The sequence below is a fragment of the Cheilinus undulatus genome, linkage group 19 (genome assembly GCF_018320785.1).
Source record: "Cheilinus undulatus linkage group 19, ASM1832078v1, whole genome shotgun sequence".
NCBI classification, from domain to species: Eukaryota; Metazoa; Chordata; class Actinopteri; order Labriformes; family Labridae; genus Cheilinus; species Cheilinus undulatus.
Genome location: NC_054883.1, coordinates 18885025 through 18901345, shown reverse-complemented (window position 1 = coordinate 18901345; position 16321 = coordinate 18885025). Strand labels below are relative to the sequence as shown.

Below are 16321 nucleotides of genomic sequence, written 5' to 3'. Positions count from 1 at the left end.
AGGAGTTTTTCAGAGTAAAAATGGCAACTGAACAATGTTGCCTTCAATGCACTTTGGTTGAACTTCCAGTGACTCCAGACATCTTGTTCTTTTGTTCTTTTTAGTGAGTATTTTATTTGAACTGCTAATAATAAAATAATGTGCTCTGATTATGTCGCAAAATAGTACATCTTCAATCAGCTTGGGTTAGAGAAAAAAGAGAGAAAACAGCACAATAATAAATCCTATTAGGTCGGTAAATTTAATAAAACAAACAAACAAAAATAAAACCTAATCTCTGTACGATGGTCAGGTGAACAAATTGGGGTAATGTAATCCTGTGGTTTTCAAGGTGGCAGTCCTTACCTCTTGCAGGTTCAAACATAAGCGACTGAAGAGCAAAGAAAGACCTAAACTGGATAACTGAAATGCAACAGTTTTGATTTAAATAAATAATCAAACCACTGATTCTTCACCGAGAAAGAAATTACATATTTTCAATCCTCCATCCTCTGCAGTTAAATAATGTTGCGGCTGAGCGTCACTGCTTGCAGGCTTACTGTTAAAGACTATTGCTAGGCTTTCAACATAAACTTTATTTTTTTTATATATATTTTTTCATTTTCTGAGCACCACTGGGATGTAAATGCGTTTGTTTTTTTTTTTTACCAGGACTGTCAGCATTAATTGCAATTAATAAAAGGTACACATTACATTTTTTAATTACTATTATAACAGACGTTATTCTCTATTTCAGAACACTTTGGTTAAGCCACTGCAGCATCTACCTGCAGCATCAGTGATGTAAAATAAATCAAAAACTGTTCCTTCAAGTCTCATTTCACTTTTTAAAAACTCACACAGCTCAGTGGACAAGTCAAAAGTCATCTGCACCTTGTGTTATTAAACAGTCACCTTTTAACTGTTTTGTTATTTCCCTTTTTATCCATGAAAAGCTCCTTTTTCCACACTTCAGGAGCAGTGGTGGACTTATTTCTTATAATGATGCGGCAGGGAGACGCTGGTGAGGTTTAACCAAAGAAGGTTGAGAAAGGCAATAGAGTGTGCAAATAATAAAAATAAAAATAAATAAATGAATAAATGCCCTAACAGTGGACCTCAGATAATAAAGGATAAATCTTGACTACCTTAGTTATGAGAAATTATTTTAAAATGGCAAAATGAATAAAAATACAATGAATATCTGACTGTTTTATGCTCAGATAATTAAGTCCAGGTACAGCTCAAAGTGGGAGTGGTCACCAGGAGGCACCAGAGGGGTTGAGAAAATGAATGAATTAATAAATAAATATATTAATATTATTTTTGCTGACAGTAACATTTTAAAATTATACCTAAAATTTAACCCTTTAAATTTTGTATAAAACAAACCAGAAGACATATTAAATGCCATAAATGAATATCAAAACAAAAATTCCAAAAACTAAGTTTACTGCCACTGCTGATGACAGAAAGTAATTGCTTGCATAAGAAACATTAATAAAACTAATAAGTTTATTCATTGTTAATAATAAAATAATTATATATATTGAATAGTTTTACTGTTAATATTGCTGGTTCTATGTGATAATTACCGAGGAAATTAGTATTGTTTTTAAAAAAGAGTTGTTTCAGGCAGTGGATGATGGTACATGGGGGTCCTTGACGTGGTAAAGTTTACCCCTGATGATAAGAAATGTCTGATGTTTGAAACTCACAAAGTAGCCTCTACCACCTATGTTTATACCTCAGACAGGAAGAAGAATCTGTTTCCGTAGTCCACGGTGAATAAGTAAAAGGTCGGGCAGGTACAGCCTTCATGTAGTCATCCCTCTCACTTCCAGCTCTCACTATGGACGGTCCTGGCAAACGTGGGTCTGGGAGGTGCGGGAAGGTGATGTCGTAAAGCTGAGTGTCGTAAACCAGGTGCGGAGAAGGGGAGGTGAAGTGGAGGCGGCAGGAGGAGGAGGGGGGAGAGGGGGTGAGAGAGGAGGTGACTCTCCGGCAGCATTTAGACACAACGAAAGGATCATGGCGGATGGCCCCAGGTGTAAGCGCAGAAAGCAGGCGAACCCGAGGAGGAACAACGGTGAGTAAAAGTACTCTGGACGCGGAGCTTTTGTGTTGGGGAAACGGTTTAGAGACTGTTCTGTCTCTGGGTTATTTCACCGAAAAGTTTGGTCCGGTTTTTTGGTCCCTGAAAGTGCTGGGAAGTAGCAAGTGAGCGCTGTATTAGAGCCCCTATGTGGTGTACCGTTATACCTGGGTCGCGTCTCTCCCTCCGCCTAGCGGTCCGCTGCACCGTTAGAGACCGTTATACGCACCTCACCCTGTAATAAACGGAGCAGCTTTTGTCTCCAGTTTACACTAATTTATTCATTTTAACACACTTTTAACCGCTTTATACACTCTCCATTCATTGATTTAGTTTCATTCTTCCGAGTTTTTGAGCCCACCACTGAACTCGGACCTGTTTCTGAGGGAAACACGCTACCTGATTGTTAATGCGGACCTCGACAGACTCGTTGTTTTACTCTATTTGTGTTGAAATGACATTAATAATGGCTGTTATTTTGATTTATACGCACTGAAAGTTATTGTGTGTTACGGAAAAAGAAGAGAAACAACTGTTTGGTTTGTTCTTTCTTTCTTTTGCTCACTCGGAGCAGGTAGCGACAGGACACTGTTGCTGCACTAGCTAAAACGCAATATTTAGTGTCTAAACCCTGGCTGTTGTTTACTTTATAGCAGTATCGACTGCTTAATTTTAATGTTAAACGGCAGAAAGGGGAATACATAGCGGAGTTTCTGTTACCGGAGCACGTTTTACTTTCTTTATTCTCAAACTTATTTCAGCGTTTATGTTATGTGTTGATTTAACCGTTCAATAAGAGTGTTTTTAACTGTAATCTGATGGAAAAGTAAGGACAGAAAGCTTAGTTGAAACATGGATGGGGTAACAGAGGTTCCGGGGAAACGAGGGATATCTCACGCGCTGTTTGTATGCTGTGCCCATATAAGGAGAGCGGATCCTCTCCAGTCGCGCGCTGGGAATCCTGATTCTTAGGACCGTGGACTCGAGCAAGGCTTCAAACACACGTCTTATCTCTTCTTTTTCGCTCATTTCAGTACAGAATGTACATTTACAACACAAGTGGATTGTAACCCTGGTTGGACATAATCTGCGTTTCCGTTTGTGAGGCTTAACGGGTTTTACGCACGTTATCGAGGTGTGGAAATACTGTTGTAGAGAAGCTTACGGCTCGTTTCATGGATATTTTCTACTTTATTTCGCTTCTGTTTATAATTGTCGGGCTTTTCAAAAAATAAGCTACATTTAACGGATGCGAGTTGTTTAGGTCTCTTTATCGCCACGTTTCGCTGAAGCGTAAATTTACGTTTCTATTTTAAATTATTTTATTGTAAAATGACGCTTTTTTTTGCGGGTGTGACAACATGTGTTGTCCATCAAGCAAGCTAGTCATACTCATGTGTTGTGCCACCCAGTGTAGCTCAAAAGAGCTGGGGTAATGCAGGAAATACACCGTTATTCGGTTTATCAGATACGGGATGGTGAAACTCGCTTGGGAGTATGAGCTGCCACTTTTCTGTCGTGCTAAAAACAGTTTTCCGTGGGTGGATATTCAACTGTCTTTACTTGTGCGTGTGAATTTTCTCTGGATACATGAGGAGTGATGTTAAGAGTAGCATATTTTTATTGGGTGCTATCGTCGTATCGTGTTTTATGGGTTATGTTCAGGCATTTTCGTCCCTAAATGTGGTGTGGACACACCTCAGATAACGGTCCTGCTGTCAAGGTGTAGATATCTCTGCCTCAGTAGAGAAAGGGAGTCTTATTTACTCTCAGGAGACTTTGACTTGTTATTTGTAGCTGCATTTTCTTTACTCTTAACATTTTAACAGGGTTATATTAAACGTTTCCCACTAATGCTACATCTCTATTGATATTTAAAGTCACATCCCAAAGGAAACAGATGTTTGGCTCATTAGCATTTGCTTCAAAGAGCCATCAGGTTCCGCTTTTAAGTCCTTACTTCCTACCACCTTTTGACAAAGCAGCTGATGTGTTATGTAAATCAACATCTCTGCTTTCTAAAGGGAATTCCTTAAGGCTGCTGCATGTTGTCAGAGCACCATGAGTCAACTTTGCCGTACTTTTAATATTTAAAAGAAATAATAAAGTCATTCCTCATTGCATGGGCTTTTATAATTAATTACCCAGCTTGTTGTGGTCAGCACCTGTGCCAGGTCTGTGGCTCTAACAGAGGGAGCTGAGATCAAGGTGAGCTCCATTCCCCGCTGTAAACAGAGAGGTGTTAACAGCCTGCAGGACGACAGGTGTTTGCAATCGGCGGGATACTGCAGCTTCCTTTGTCACTTCTCCCCAGTCAGCTCCCCTCAGGAATAGCAGCCGTTCCCTGCAACGGTAATTTAACACAGCAATTTGGGAATAGAGGAATGCACCCGGTGTTAACATTCTTTGTAAAAATAAACAGGGGCTGTGCTGGGACAGCTTTGTACCCTTACTCAGGGCTAATGTTTGCAGAACACTGTTCCTGAGACAACCTGAAATGCATACAGGTAGTTAGGATTTCTATTTATTTGACAATATCACAAGAGTGATTTGTCTAATCCGCTAATGCTTCTCTCGGCTCTCTCCTTCCATCCCTCCCTCTCTCTCTGAGGCACTTGCACCTTGATGAATCATCCATCACAGAAGGAAAATGAGGTTGTGGGCTCGGCACTTGGCAACAAGTCATGTTATGTGGAAGAGCATGTTTATTGGCCTGGTAAAACTATACTTAAACTATACTTAGTGCCCTGGACTCTCTCACCCTGTCTAGAAACTGTTGACCACACACTGTAAATTAATGGTGAACAATAAAAAAAAACTACACTACAGCTCGAGATAAAGTGTCTTTACATGGACTTTGGTAACATTCATATCACAGTCACATCACTGTTTTAGAAAGCTCTTATGACAATCTTGAGAGACACGTTTTTTACACCTGGAGAACTTTGTCACATATACACCTCACCCTGTTTTCACACAGTTGTTGACTACCGGCACAAGAGTGGCCTCAGCCAAGCTTATGGATAGTCTTTTTGTTAAAATAAGATATAAGTATAATTAGATCAGTCGTGTTGCAAAGTAGTGAGGAAACATTCCTACATGGATGCAGTAAATAGCACCCTTGTTAATTGAATTTATCACATAAACATAGATGTGAATAACCAGCTTTCTCTATGTGCATTTAAACGCCTTATCCCAAGTCTGATCAACACTGGGACAAGGCTCCTAATTAGGAAACACAGGCGGTTTAACCATGAGGCAAAGGTGGGCACTGCCCGGGGCTTCATGCTCCAAGAGGCCTTAAGATATTGCCATCACAGGTCTGCATACAATAAAAACAATCTTTATTTGTAAAGCGCCAATTCATAACTGAAGTTATCTCAATATTCCTTACAAAGAGGGCAGGTCAAGACTGTACTCTCTGTTGTGGCCTGTTATTATAAATCAGTGTTAATTATTAATATTATAATAAAGACCGACGTTAACCACTATGAGCCCAGCACTAGTAGTATTTAGCACCATTGCAGTGGGGACACATAAGAAGTATATGTCGTTCAGTGATGAAAATGCTTATTCTAAATGCAAACTGAAAGGCTAAGAGTGATTAAAATAGCATCAAAATAGATTTTAATATCCAGAAAGTCCCCAGGGAGAACCCTTGGCCTAAACAGCAAGGTCTAACCTTCTCAAAGGCCTGAAATGTCTTCAGTGAAGCTACTTTTAGTGCAAAGATCCCCGCAGACATAATAAAACATGGCATGCTATGAATAAAAATATACAAGATACAGCACCAATAGGAAACATTTTATTTTTATAAGTTACACCTGGCCTGGACACATGTTTAAATTGGGGCTGTCAAGATTAATTGCTTTAATTGCAATTAATTCAAGTCCATAACTGTTGTTGAATGATTTTAAAGTTCATTTAATTTTCATCAGATCTCCTTCATCCCTCGTCTTGACAGTTTACTGATGTATAGTTTCATTCTCCACTACTTGTGGCGTCCCAATTCATGTGAAAATTTCACTAAAGTGCAGACATGGCACCAGCGTGCTCACATACTGAGAGGCTAGCGTCATGCTTTGGAATGATACTGAGTACAATGTCTGCAGTGTTTTATGAGGCTTAGTATTGGCACAGATACCCCATGCTGGTATCGGTATTGTAGCATCCCTGCTAATTAGTGCTTTAATTTTTTGCAACCACTATTAGTTGCATGCTTAATGTCCTATGCATGCAGACTTTAGTTAAGCTGCTGAAGTGTCTCCCTGAAGCCACAGTGATGTAAAAAAGTCCACCACTGCTCTTTAATGTCTCATTCCACTTGTAAAAACTCTTAGACAGCTCAGCGGACAAGTCAGAAGTCATCTGCACCCTGTGTTATCCAACATTTACCTTTTTACTGTCCAATTGTTTCATTTTACATCTGTAACAAGTTCTTTTTTCTGTTAAGTTCATGTTAAAAGCCTCATTTTGCTCTCTAAATGACTAAACCCATTCCTACTAGAATACTAAAGTCCATGTAAACGCTCTCAGTGTTTTGGTTTTTGAGGAGGTGGGGATTGTTTCTGTGGCTCCACATGCCACTTCACTGTCTTAGAGACATCTGCTTACATTTAAAGGTCCACCCTTGTTGTGTGAAGACTTTAGCAGAGGAGGAAATTTTTCATTTATCTCCCTGCTTTTCACCAACTTCCTCAGCGGCTTCATTTGAAAGTGCCAAGTAAGAAGAAAATCCCCCCGCCTCCGCTCCCTCTCTCTCCCTCTCTCTGTGTCTCTTCTCCGGCTCTCACTCCTCCTTCCAGGGTTCGTCCTTTATTTCTGGGGGTTAAGACACAGTAGCCAGGGGTGCTGTTGATTGCCCTCTGACCTAGGCACCCATGCGTGCCTAGAGTATGACTTCACTTTCCCCCCCTGTGCCATTGTGAGGCTTCCAGCATGTCCAATTGTGTTTGTGTTTAAGTCTGTTCAATGAAAAGGGAAGAGAAAGGAGGAGGAGGGGTTTGGGGGGGTCGGAGCTGCAGCTTTTTCTCCGCTCCCTCCTTCTCTCCATCCCCTGACCCCTTAAACTGTGGGCTCCATGTTCCCTGTGGAGTTTGGGAAAGGGGGGATGGAGAGAGTTGGTGAGAAGTGGCTGAGGTGACTAAAGAATCTGAGAACAGGTGACAACCGAGGGCCAGATGAAAGGCTTAAAATGCGTGACAGCTATCTCCCAGAATTGTTTGTTTTTCAGGGTCATACTGGAGCAGCAAAATGACCCAAAATGCCTCAAGTAAAAATCCTTAATATCACCTGTTTTCTATTTTACTCACCAAATAAAAATGTTCCTGGCAGAGTTTCATCCTTCAATATGCCCATCAGGGTGGGAAAAGACCCGACCTCATCTGACCATTCAGTGGAATTAAACTGATGTGATGTACGACCACACTCCCACCTCTGTAAAGGCAGCTTAATGATTAGCTGCTCCCGCGGAGGCTGAGAGCATTAGCCTATAAAAAGGTGCTCTCTGTCCGTAAAGAAGGAGTTTTAAACCCAGAGTCAGTTTCAGTAACCCCCTTAACTGCGCTTGGATGTGCTTTATTGGGGTTTGTGTGGCTGAATGCCTAAATGAACCATTGTGTGTTCAGGCCTTAGTGAGAAAGCCTGAGGAGAAAGAGCCTAGTTACCTTTGCAGTTTGCCTGCTCTACCTCATACACTTTCAGTGGCAGAAGAAAAGGCCCATTCAGCGGCCCGGCATGGGGAGGGAGAGCCCTTTTCACACTCGGCTTGTGGGAAACTTCTCCTCCATACTGTGCATGCCATTTGCATATGACCCATTCTTTTCCCAAAGGTCCCTGCGAGGGAGGAATCCGCGGAACGTTCGCAGAATTCATCAAATCCCTCTCTCACGCAGCCCGCGGGCCCTCAAGGGCCTGCTCTGCAGCACCCTGTTTGACATTTTTATCTTGGAAATGTTGCTTACATCTGTGTCACGCTCGTTTGCCTTAACGTTAACACCAACGCATCCCTGTGGCATTTCTGTCACTTTTTTTTTTTTTATGTGGCCATGTGCGGTAGCCAGTACGCCGTTTTTAATGTCAGGGTGAAGGCTTAATTTGGCACAGCAGGCAGGAGTTTCCCCATAACCTGGTCTGCATGACAGGACAATGTGAAGGGGGCCACACGCCTTGGAGGCTTCCTAACTGATGGTGATCCAGCCATCGAGATCACAAACACTTTCTGTTAGGACAAAAATATTGGGGGGGGGGTCATACGAGGATGGGGGGGTATATGAGGATTGGGCGGTGGGCTTGTTGCAAGGCATCAGCTCAGTGAACTGAATAAAAACATAACCGTTGATTTGAAGCAAAATCCCCACCCCACCACCACCACTCCTCAGAACAGCAGACCAGTGCAGTGTTGAGTTCATCAACTCAAACTGTGAAAAAAACCCATAATGCAACTACTTTTTTCCGTGAGAAAGATGAGACTAACTAGCTAAAAGAGATCTTTGATGAGTGAAACTCTGACCAAAATAAGTTTCATTATTGTCAAGGAGACTTTAATCAAGACTAAAATGTTACAGTCAAAGTCCACAATATTACTCCACTGTGGGTAAATCTGTCAAAATGCAATGGATCTTTATGAGTCTTAAGAATTACATTAAAAATAGCTGCCAAAACGAACACTGGACCGGGTCTGCTTCCTGGATGTGACACCTGTGGAGCAGCATCCACACTGACATGTTTGTTACTGTTGAGTGGGTTGTGCTGATCAGTAACAGCTTGTACAGGCTCAACCATAAAAACTGATGCTGAAACAGTGTCATTTTGGCAGCTTTTTACAAATTTTGCCTCTAGATTAAATAGACTTAGGACAAAATGTATGTAAATTTTTGTTTGATAGATTATTTCTTTGATGTGATAAAGCTTCTTGGCAATAAATCTTATACAGTTGGAAAGCCTGTTTATCTTTTAAATTGTGCCATATTTGTAAGGTAAATGCATTTGTTGGATGAGCAGCAGAGCTGAGTATGTAGCTTGAACCCATCAAAAATGTGCCAGCTCTTTACCAATGCATGTTTTTACCACTACTTGGTGTTGTTTGGTGGATTGGAAGATTAAAGTCTGAGGAAGCAAGACATATTGGTAATTGAACAATTTATTCATTTATCAAACAGGAGCCTCAGTAACGTGTGGAAGAACTATTAAAGGCTGAAACAGCCTGGCACCTCCTCCTCATACTAGTCACCAGCCTGGTCACACACTGCTGTGGGATGGCATCCAATTCTTCAACCAGCATTTGTCGCTGCCAAAGTGATTGAGTTGGCTACTCTGGCATGAACACACGCCCAAGCTGATCCCACAAGTGTTTAATGGGGTTGAGGTCAGGACTGCTGACAGGCCATTCCATCCTCTTCACTCCCAAGCCACAACAGAGTTCAGTACAGAACTGGAGATATGAGATTGCCACTGGTTGTAGAATCTCATCTTGATATCTCTTTGCATTAATATTGCCTCCAGTGATGACAATCAGGCACCTTATTGTCAACACCTGGGGGTACCAGAAGCTCAGAACAAGAGTCAATAGAAACCACAAAATAAGCTTAAGAGTTTGGCATTGGCAGACAAGATTTGGCACATTTTTTATGGGTGCAACCCCCATTCTCAGCTCTGCTGCTCATCCCACAAATGCATGTTCCTTAGAAACATGGCACCGCATACAAGGGAAATAAACAGGCTTTGCAACAGTATAAGACTTATTGCCAAGAAGCACTGTTACAACTATAAGAAAAAATCTACCAAACACAAATTTTCTCTCAAATGTGAAACACTTCTACTAATACTATCAGAGATGAGCCCCTATATTTCACGAACTAGCTCAAGTATGTGATGAAGAAAGGTGTCGCACATGGAAACAAGTTGAAAACACTGTTGGATTTTGAATGTGCAACACCCCAGTGCTAACACTTTAATCTTGTTTTAGCCTCCCTGATGAAAACTAAACCTACTTTTTGTCCATTTTCATCACCAGAGATCTATTTATCTAGTCTTCCTCTAGTGTTCTTGTGGACATTTTCAGTCTACAAAATTTACACTGTACTGAAAGTGTCACAGGTATGCCATGTAGGGCTGGGACGAGAGCTCACTTAAGTGTACCATGTATGCTAACAGGGCAGAAAAGCCTCCTCTCCTCTGCTGACACCAAAGTAGTGAGTCATAGGTGTACAGGTGTGCTTGTAAGATGACTCTCACAATTGCTCCAACTCTGTCCCTTCATTTTCTGTCCCTTGTTCCCTCTTTGTCTCCCCCTCCCACAAGCATGGGGGTGCAAGATAATATTCTCTGCCCCTGTGTATACTTGGGGGAGAGATTACAGCTAAATTGCCATCCTGGTGGAGGTAAATATTGTGTACACGGGCTTGTGTACGGGCTCGGAGCTGCCTGTTGATGTGTGGTTTTAATCATGTATTTGGAGGCTGCTCTTCTGAGTCCCTTTGGGTTTGTCTCCAGACCCCTCCTTGTCCCCCCATGATCACCACCACCACCTCCTTTCCCTTCCTACCCCTCCCTCCCCTCCTTGTGGTCCTCAGTGGAGCGGTTAATGAAAAAGACTGGACTGACACAATAGGCAGAAGGCGGGCCTGGTGAGGGGCTCTTACGCCAGCTTGTGTTTGTGGCAAAAACTCATCAGGGCAAACCTCTGCAGGAGCTTCACTCCAGACCACCTGACCGTGCATCTTTTTAATAATCCTTTCTGTTGTCTTTCTGTTAAAGATGTTGGACGTCTAGTCTCTTTAAAACGTGCCTGACCTTATTATGGTCCCACAGCGTCTCTGTCTACAGGGATGAAATTAGATGACATCAGATGAGGAGTAATCCGCTGCCATGCATTGTGCTTTGAATGCAGTCTAGTGGGCTGGCTTTTTGCCAGCCTGTTATGATGACCATATTGATTTTCCTCTCCGCAGCACACACAACTGATAATGACCCTCCTGAGGGGGTACGCATTCATATTCACACACCGATTTCAGTTACACAGCCGGCCTGTGATGTGACTAACAAATCGAGTGCCCCTCCATCCTAAAAGCTAGCCAGTTGAGGCTAACACAGCCCTGTGACAACTACAGCAAAAAACCTTAGTCACCCTGTTTGTTAGTCAGAAAGAAGGCGGGCTGCTATGTTGAACGTCAACATGGATAAACATCCACACAGGATTAATGAGAGGAGAATGGGCGGCCTGAAAACAGAAGGGAGGGCAGAGCGGAGGGAGGCATGGAGCATCCACATCGCTCCATTTAACTCATGAGCGTTTTGTTGAGCCCCCCATGACCCCCGCTTGTGGGACATAACCCAAGGAGGCAGCCAAGCCTCACCACACTCTACTGCTGTTAAAAAAAGCTACAGTTAGCCTAATCTTTGTGAATCAAAAATGAAAAATAGTGTGGGAATAAAGAAAGCGCTATCCCTGATATTCACAGCCTTAACTTTATTGTCTTTAGTGTAGTAACTAGACTGATATTAGATAGATTTTTATAGTAAATTGTTGCTTGAAACATATTTTTTGAATTTCTGCCTTGAAGTTTTTGTGCCATTTTATGAATCTGAGTTTTAAAGAGACTCACTGGTAGACTTAGATGGTGGGGCAAAACCCCTCTGGGGCCCTATGTTTGAAAAAATGCCACCAAAGTGCCCTCATGGATGTTTTTATGGTAGATAAAATGGTGGAGTACCCCCTCTTGGTGCCCTGTAAGTAGACAAAATATGGCAGGAGTGCTCTCTTGAGAGGCCTTAAGGGGATAAAATATGACAATATGCCCCCTTTGGTGCCGTATAGAGGACAACATAGGACCAAGTGCCCACTTTGACCCCCATCAGTGGTACAAAATATGATATATTGCCCTCTTTGGTGCCATTTAAGTTGAAAAATGTGGCAAAGTGCCTTCTTTGTTGCAACTGAAGTGGACAAAACAAGACAAAGTACCTCTCTGGTGCCCATTAAGGGGATACAATATGAAAAAGTGCTCTTTTTGTTGCTGTTTAAGTTGACAAAATATGATAATATGCCCTCTTTGGTGCTGCTGAAGTGAACATAAAATGACAAAATGCCCTCTTGTCACAGTAAGGTGGACAAAACAACGTGCCCAGTAGGAAAGAAAAGCTGATAAAGTGCCATAATTTCCCTGGTATTAAGTCAGGTGTCCCCAACATCAACTCTTGTGTACTTTTGAAATAAATAGCAAAATAGTTTTTTAAATCTTTTTTATTACAGTGGTGTGGTAGGTTTAATCACATTATTAAAAAAGCTTTAATCTTAACCAGGGTTTCAGGTATTTCAGCATAGATGTATTGCAGCTTCTAATGCAGAACCTTTCTGGTGCCCCACAGCATACAGCCGGTGCCCTTTTTATTATTTTTGCCCCAGCCCCTTAAACATCTCAAGTCTGCCTCTGAAGAGACTCATTGTTGGCCAGAATTCAAGAAATACCTTACACTTAAACTTGCATCAACAAAACAAGGTACAGTAGTGCATAGCTTGGGTTGTATTTAGTACACCGCTTAGATTTGATGTTTTGTCCAACCTGTATCACCTGTGACACATTATCGACCCAGAGCAAAGAGCAGAGTCCTCTTTTTTGTTACCCTGGCTCCATGACTCTGGGAATTGGAATTTAGCCAGTGACTTCTGACCCTTACTCCACCTGTCCTGGCTCAGCTCACCACCGCCAGCGTTCAGGTGTTTACAGTCAAAACATAGTGGCCTCTCTTAGCACGTTCCATAAATACATGTGTGGGTTTAATGTGTGTAGTAGGTATTGAGGAGAGAAGATACCCTCGGATCCCCACAGCTAGGCAGTCGTACATCTGTCTTCATACTCACTGACAGGGCCCTCCCCTCTCTTGTTACACTGGCGCCGGCGCCTTTGCCTGCAAGTCAATGAAGCATGGCCTTTAATTGATCACGTTTGGAGTTGTACGACACTATTAATTAGTGCTTGCTCATCACTTGTTTGTTTGTTGTGTCCTACTGTTTCCATCATAACAACACTCATTAGTTACATAATGTATGAGCTGCATGCCAGTGTGCTTACAACATCAACAGCGCCCCCTTCAATTACCACACAGTCAGGTACTCGCCTTCACCTTCTTTCTGTCACTCTAAATGTTCTTTCTCTCACACTCTTGGTCCCTTTTTGCTGTCTTCCTTTCTTTCTGTCTCCCATTCCTCTCTCTGGCAGCTGCTTTGGCTCTGATTCTCTAACACCAGCAGGTGCTGGAGGCATGCAGCAACTCCACTATACAGCACTCATAAATAACACCTGACAAAAGTATGAGAGAGCCAGAGCCAAAGAGAGGGAGGGAGATTGAAAGTTTCCTCTGGCAGGAGAACAGGGTGTGGCTCACGGTCAAGTGTTGGCCTTCTCAAGAAGGACATGTTCAGAATAGAGAGTTAAAATCAGAGAAGAGGAGGAATGCGAGCTTTTTAGCCTTTCTTCTGAAGTTTGCACTCAACACAACTTTTCAATAAACCTCTTTCATGCAAATTTCTATTTAATGGATCTTTTAAAACACAAGGACAGCACTAAGTGACTGGTTATGGCAGAACTTGAATTTGAAGAAAGTGAGCGTTATCCTTTCTGTAATTAGGATGTAAGAGCTAGGAACAATATTAATTGTACTCTAAAAGCAAATGACGAGGTCAGAAAAGAAATTATATGCACACTTTTATAATCATCGCTGCTAATGAACCAGCACTTGGAATAAATGAACCCATAAATCATCCCTGATCAAGAGTTATTAATGAACACGGCTTAGAGTCAAGTCTGGGCTGTCTCGTTGTCGTTTTACACTTTTTAAATCCACCAATTCAAGACATACATCCTGTCTCATCAGAAGCTATCGATCAGCTTCTTAGGTTGAAGGTTAGTTTGTCATTTTCTTCTGCCTTGCCATGAACAAAACCAGGAAGTGTGTGAAAGATTACGGCCCAGGATGCAACCTGAAAGCCCTTTATCTCTGTGAAAACAAGAGGCTTCCTGCGGTTCTGCTCCCATCCAGGGCCACCCCCCCCCCCTTCACCTTCCCGGCCCCCAGCACCTGTGGCAGCCTATTTAAGGCTCCTCATCAGGAGCTGTGGAGACCTCAAACTGGGGGCCGAAAAATGAAAGCCTAGAAAAAGAATCAATGCTACTGCTAAACTGTAGACCCGTCTGATTCACACCACACAGAGGGCAAAAAAAAACTGCAGCTCTTTTCAGACGCTCTGATCTGGCTCTGTAAATGGAAGTGTGAGCCAGGGAACGAGAAGGTCTCTTTTTTGTGAGCGTAGAGTACCTCACTGTCCTGTTAAGACTGGGAAATAGCACTGAAGAACACTTCTCCCATGCTGTAGAACAACAGTTGCTCGGTTAACATACAATTAAACCACTCATGGTATTCTTAAAGAACAAGCAATGGCTCATCAAATTTATTGGGATGGCCCAGAGCCCCCTTTTGCTTCTATGAGGTTTTGCCACAACTAGTGAGAGTACTTTGTCTGGACAGTTGCCTGAGTTGCATTTCAATGACTCCCGTACTCTCCCTGTTCTTATTGTACAGTCATTGAATGTAAGATTTCACCTCTCTAACGTTTTTTTTTTTTTTCTGGTGAGCCAGCAATGTCTCAGTGGTAGTCAAAAGGCAATTTAAAATCTTCATAGAAAAAAAGTTTTTCTGTGATTCAGTGCTGACATGTTCATTCTGAAAAAGGCATCTTAAGGAACATTTCTGTTAGCCAGATTCATTGTGTTAAGAGAGCAGCTGTGAAAAAAACCACTGATGAGTAGCCTCTGTTGTCCCAAGAACCTCTTGATGCAGGATCCTCCACAAGGCTTGACCAGTGCCCACATAGAGAAATGATTACAGTGGGCTCAGAAATATATGAAAACTGAATTTCAAACTGTTTTTGCACTAATGAATGCTGTGCTATACTGGATGGTCCAGTTCTGGATGGCTGGTGGATGACCACCATGTCCCAACAGGGTTACAAGGAGGTGATTCCAGTCATGTTTTGGGCTGGAATCATAGGAAGTGAGTTGGTAGGCCTCCTGTAATGTGCCTGAAGTTGTCAAAAATGGCCTCAGCGAAATATATGGAGTTCCTAACTACTTGTTCCTTGCCATGGTATAAAAAGAAGAACCGTACCTTCCAGAGTGAAATCATTTTCATTTAAGACAACACACAATCCCGTGCTGCAATGACTTGCACTGAGGCCTTGGCTACTGTGGGCATAAAGGGAGAAAAAATCCTGGTGTGGCCACCACCGTGTCGCAATTTGTTATCATAGATATTGGTGGATCCTGAGAGAACCACTGCCTTTTACAACCCAACTTCAAAAATACTAAAATATCCCTTTAATTTACCCATCTTCAAGCTAAGATTTCTGGCCCCTCAACTTGCATTTTTGATGAGCAAACAATGCCCCATCACGGTTTTGTTGTTCCCAAATAATAAACCCCAGATTTCCGTCATAATCAACAGCCCTTAGGTCATTTGAGCTCCTGCCACTGATGGCAAAAGTACTTTATCTTCACTGTTTTCCTGTTTTTATGAATAACCTCAAATCAGACCATTTGATGAGCAAGCATTGGTACAAAGACTAAGTCTGGTTACATAGTGCCATCATGGTGTTACAGTCTCCCCTTTAAATCTTAGCCAAAGTTGGCAAGGCCAGTTCTTGTGACAGTAGCTTGCTTGGAATTTCAATGGCCCATGTCCTCTTCACAGTCTTATTTTACCATTTCAATATTAAAGTCCATCCCTCATCTTGTAATTTGATGAGCAAGCAATGGCAGTAAAATGTTGTTGCTGTATTGTTGAAACACTCCCTTGCCTCTTTGAGTTGCTGCCACAGCTGGCATGGGCAGTTTGTCTTGACAGTAGTCTGTGTTGAATTTCAATCACCCCCGTCCCCCTCCCTGGTCTTATTATGCCATTGCTGCTAACTGGCTCCTATTCACTGCAGTGTCCTGACTTCCCAGAGGGGCCTAGATAAACAAGGGCTATTCAGTCACTGAAAAGCCCCCCCTCCTGCTGCCAGTCTTGGTCTCTCCTTGTTTCAGTGCCAGGCTGCAGCGCGTCTCCCTCACCACCAACGCCAGCAGTGGGCAGCGTGCCATTGATTCTTCTGCCCCACACAGCACACTTTTAGAGGGATTAAACTTAGGCATAGCTCTGATGACTGATAAATGACTGCTGCTAATGTAGCATGTGATTGATGAGGAAAGC

At 42.4% G+C, this 16321-nt stretch overlaps 1 protein-coding gene across 2 annotated transcripts in view; it reads left to right on the top strand.

The window, feature by feature from the left end:
- Positions 1-1978: 1978 nt before the first annotated feature.
- The window catches only part of zeb1b (zinc finger E-box binding homeobox 1b), an 84618-nt gene continuing 70275 nt past the window's right edge, over positions 1979-16321 (top strand). The window contains exon 1 of one of the 2 annotated variants that reach the window (XM_041813936.1): positions 1979-2068. In XM_041813936.1, coding sequence (XP_041669870.1) covers positions 2011-2068 — 58 coding nt within the window. In that variant the 5' untranslated portion in view covers positions 1979-2010. The remainder of the gene's footprint in view (positions 2069-16321) is intronic. The other variant, XM_041813937.1, reaches the window with a different exon arrangement.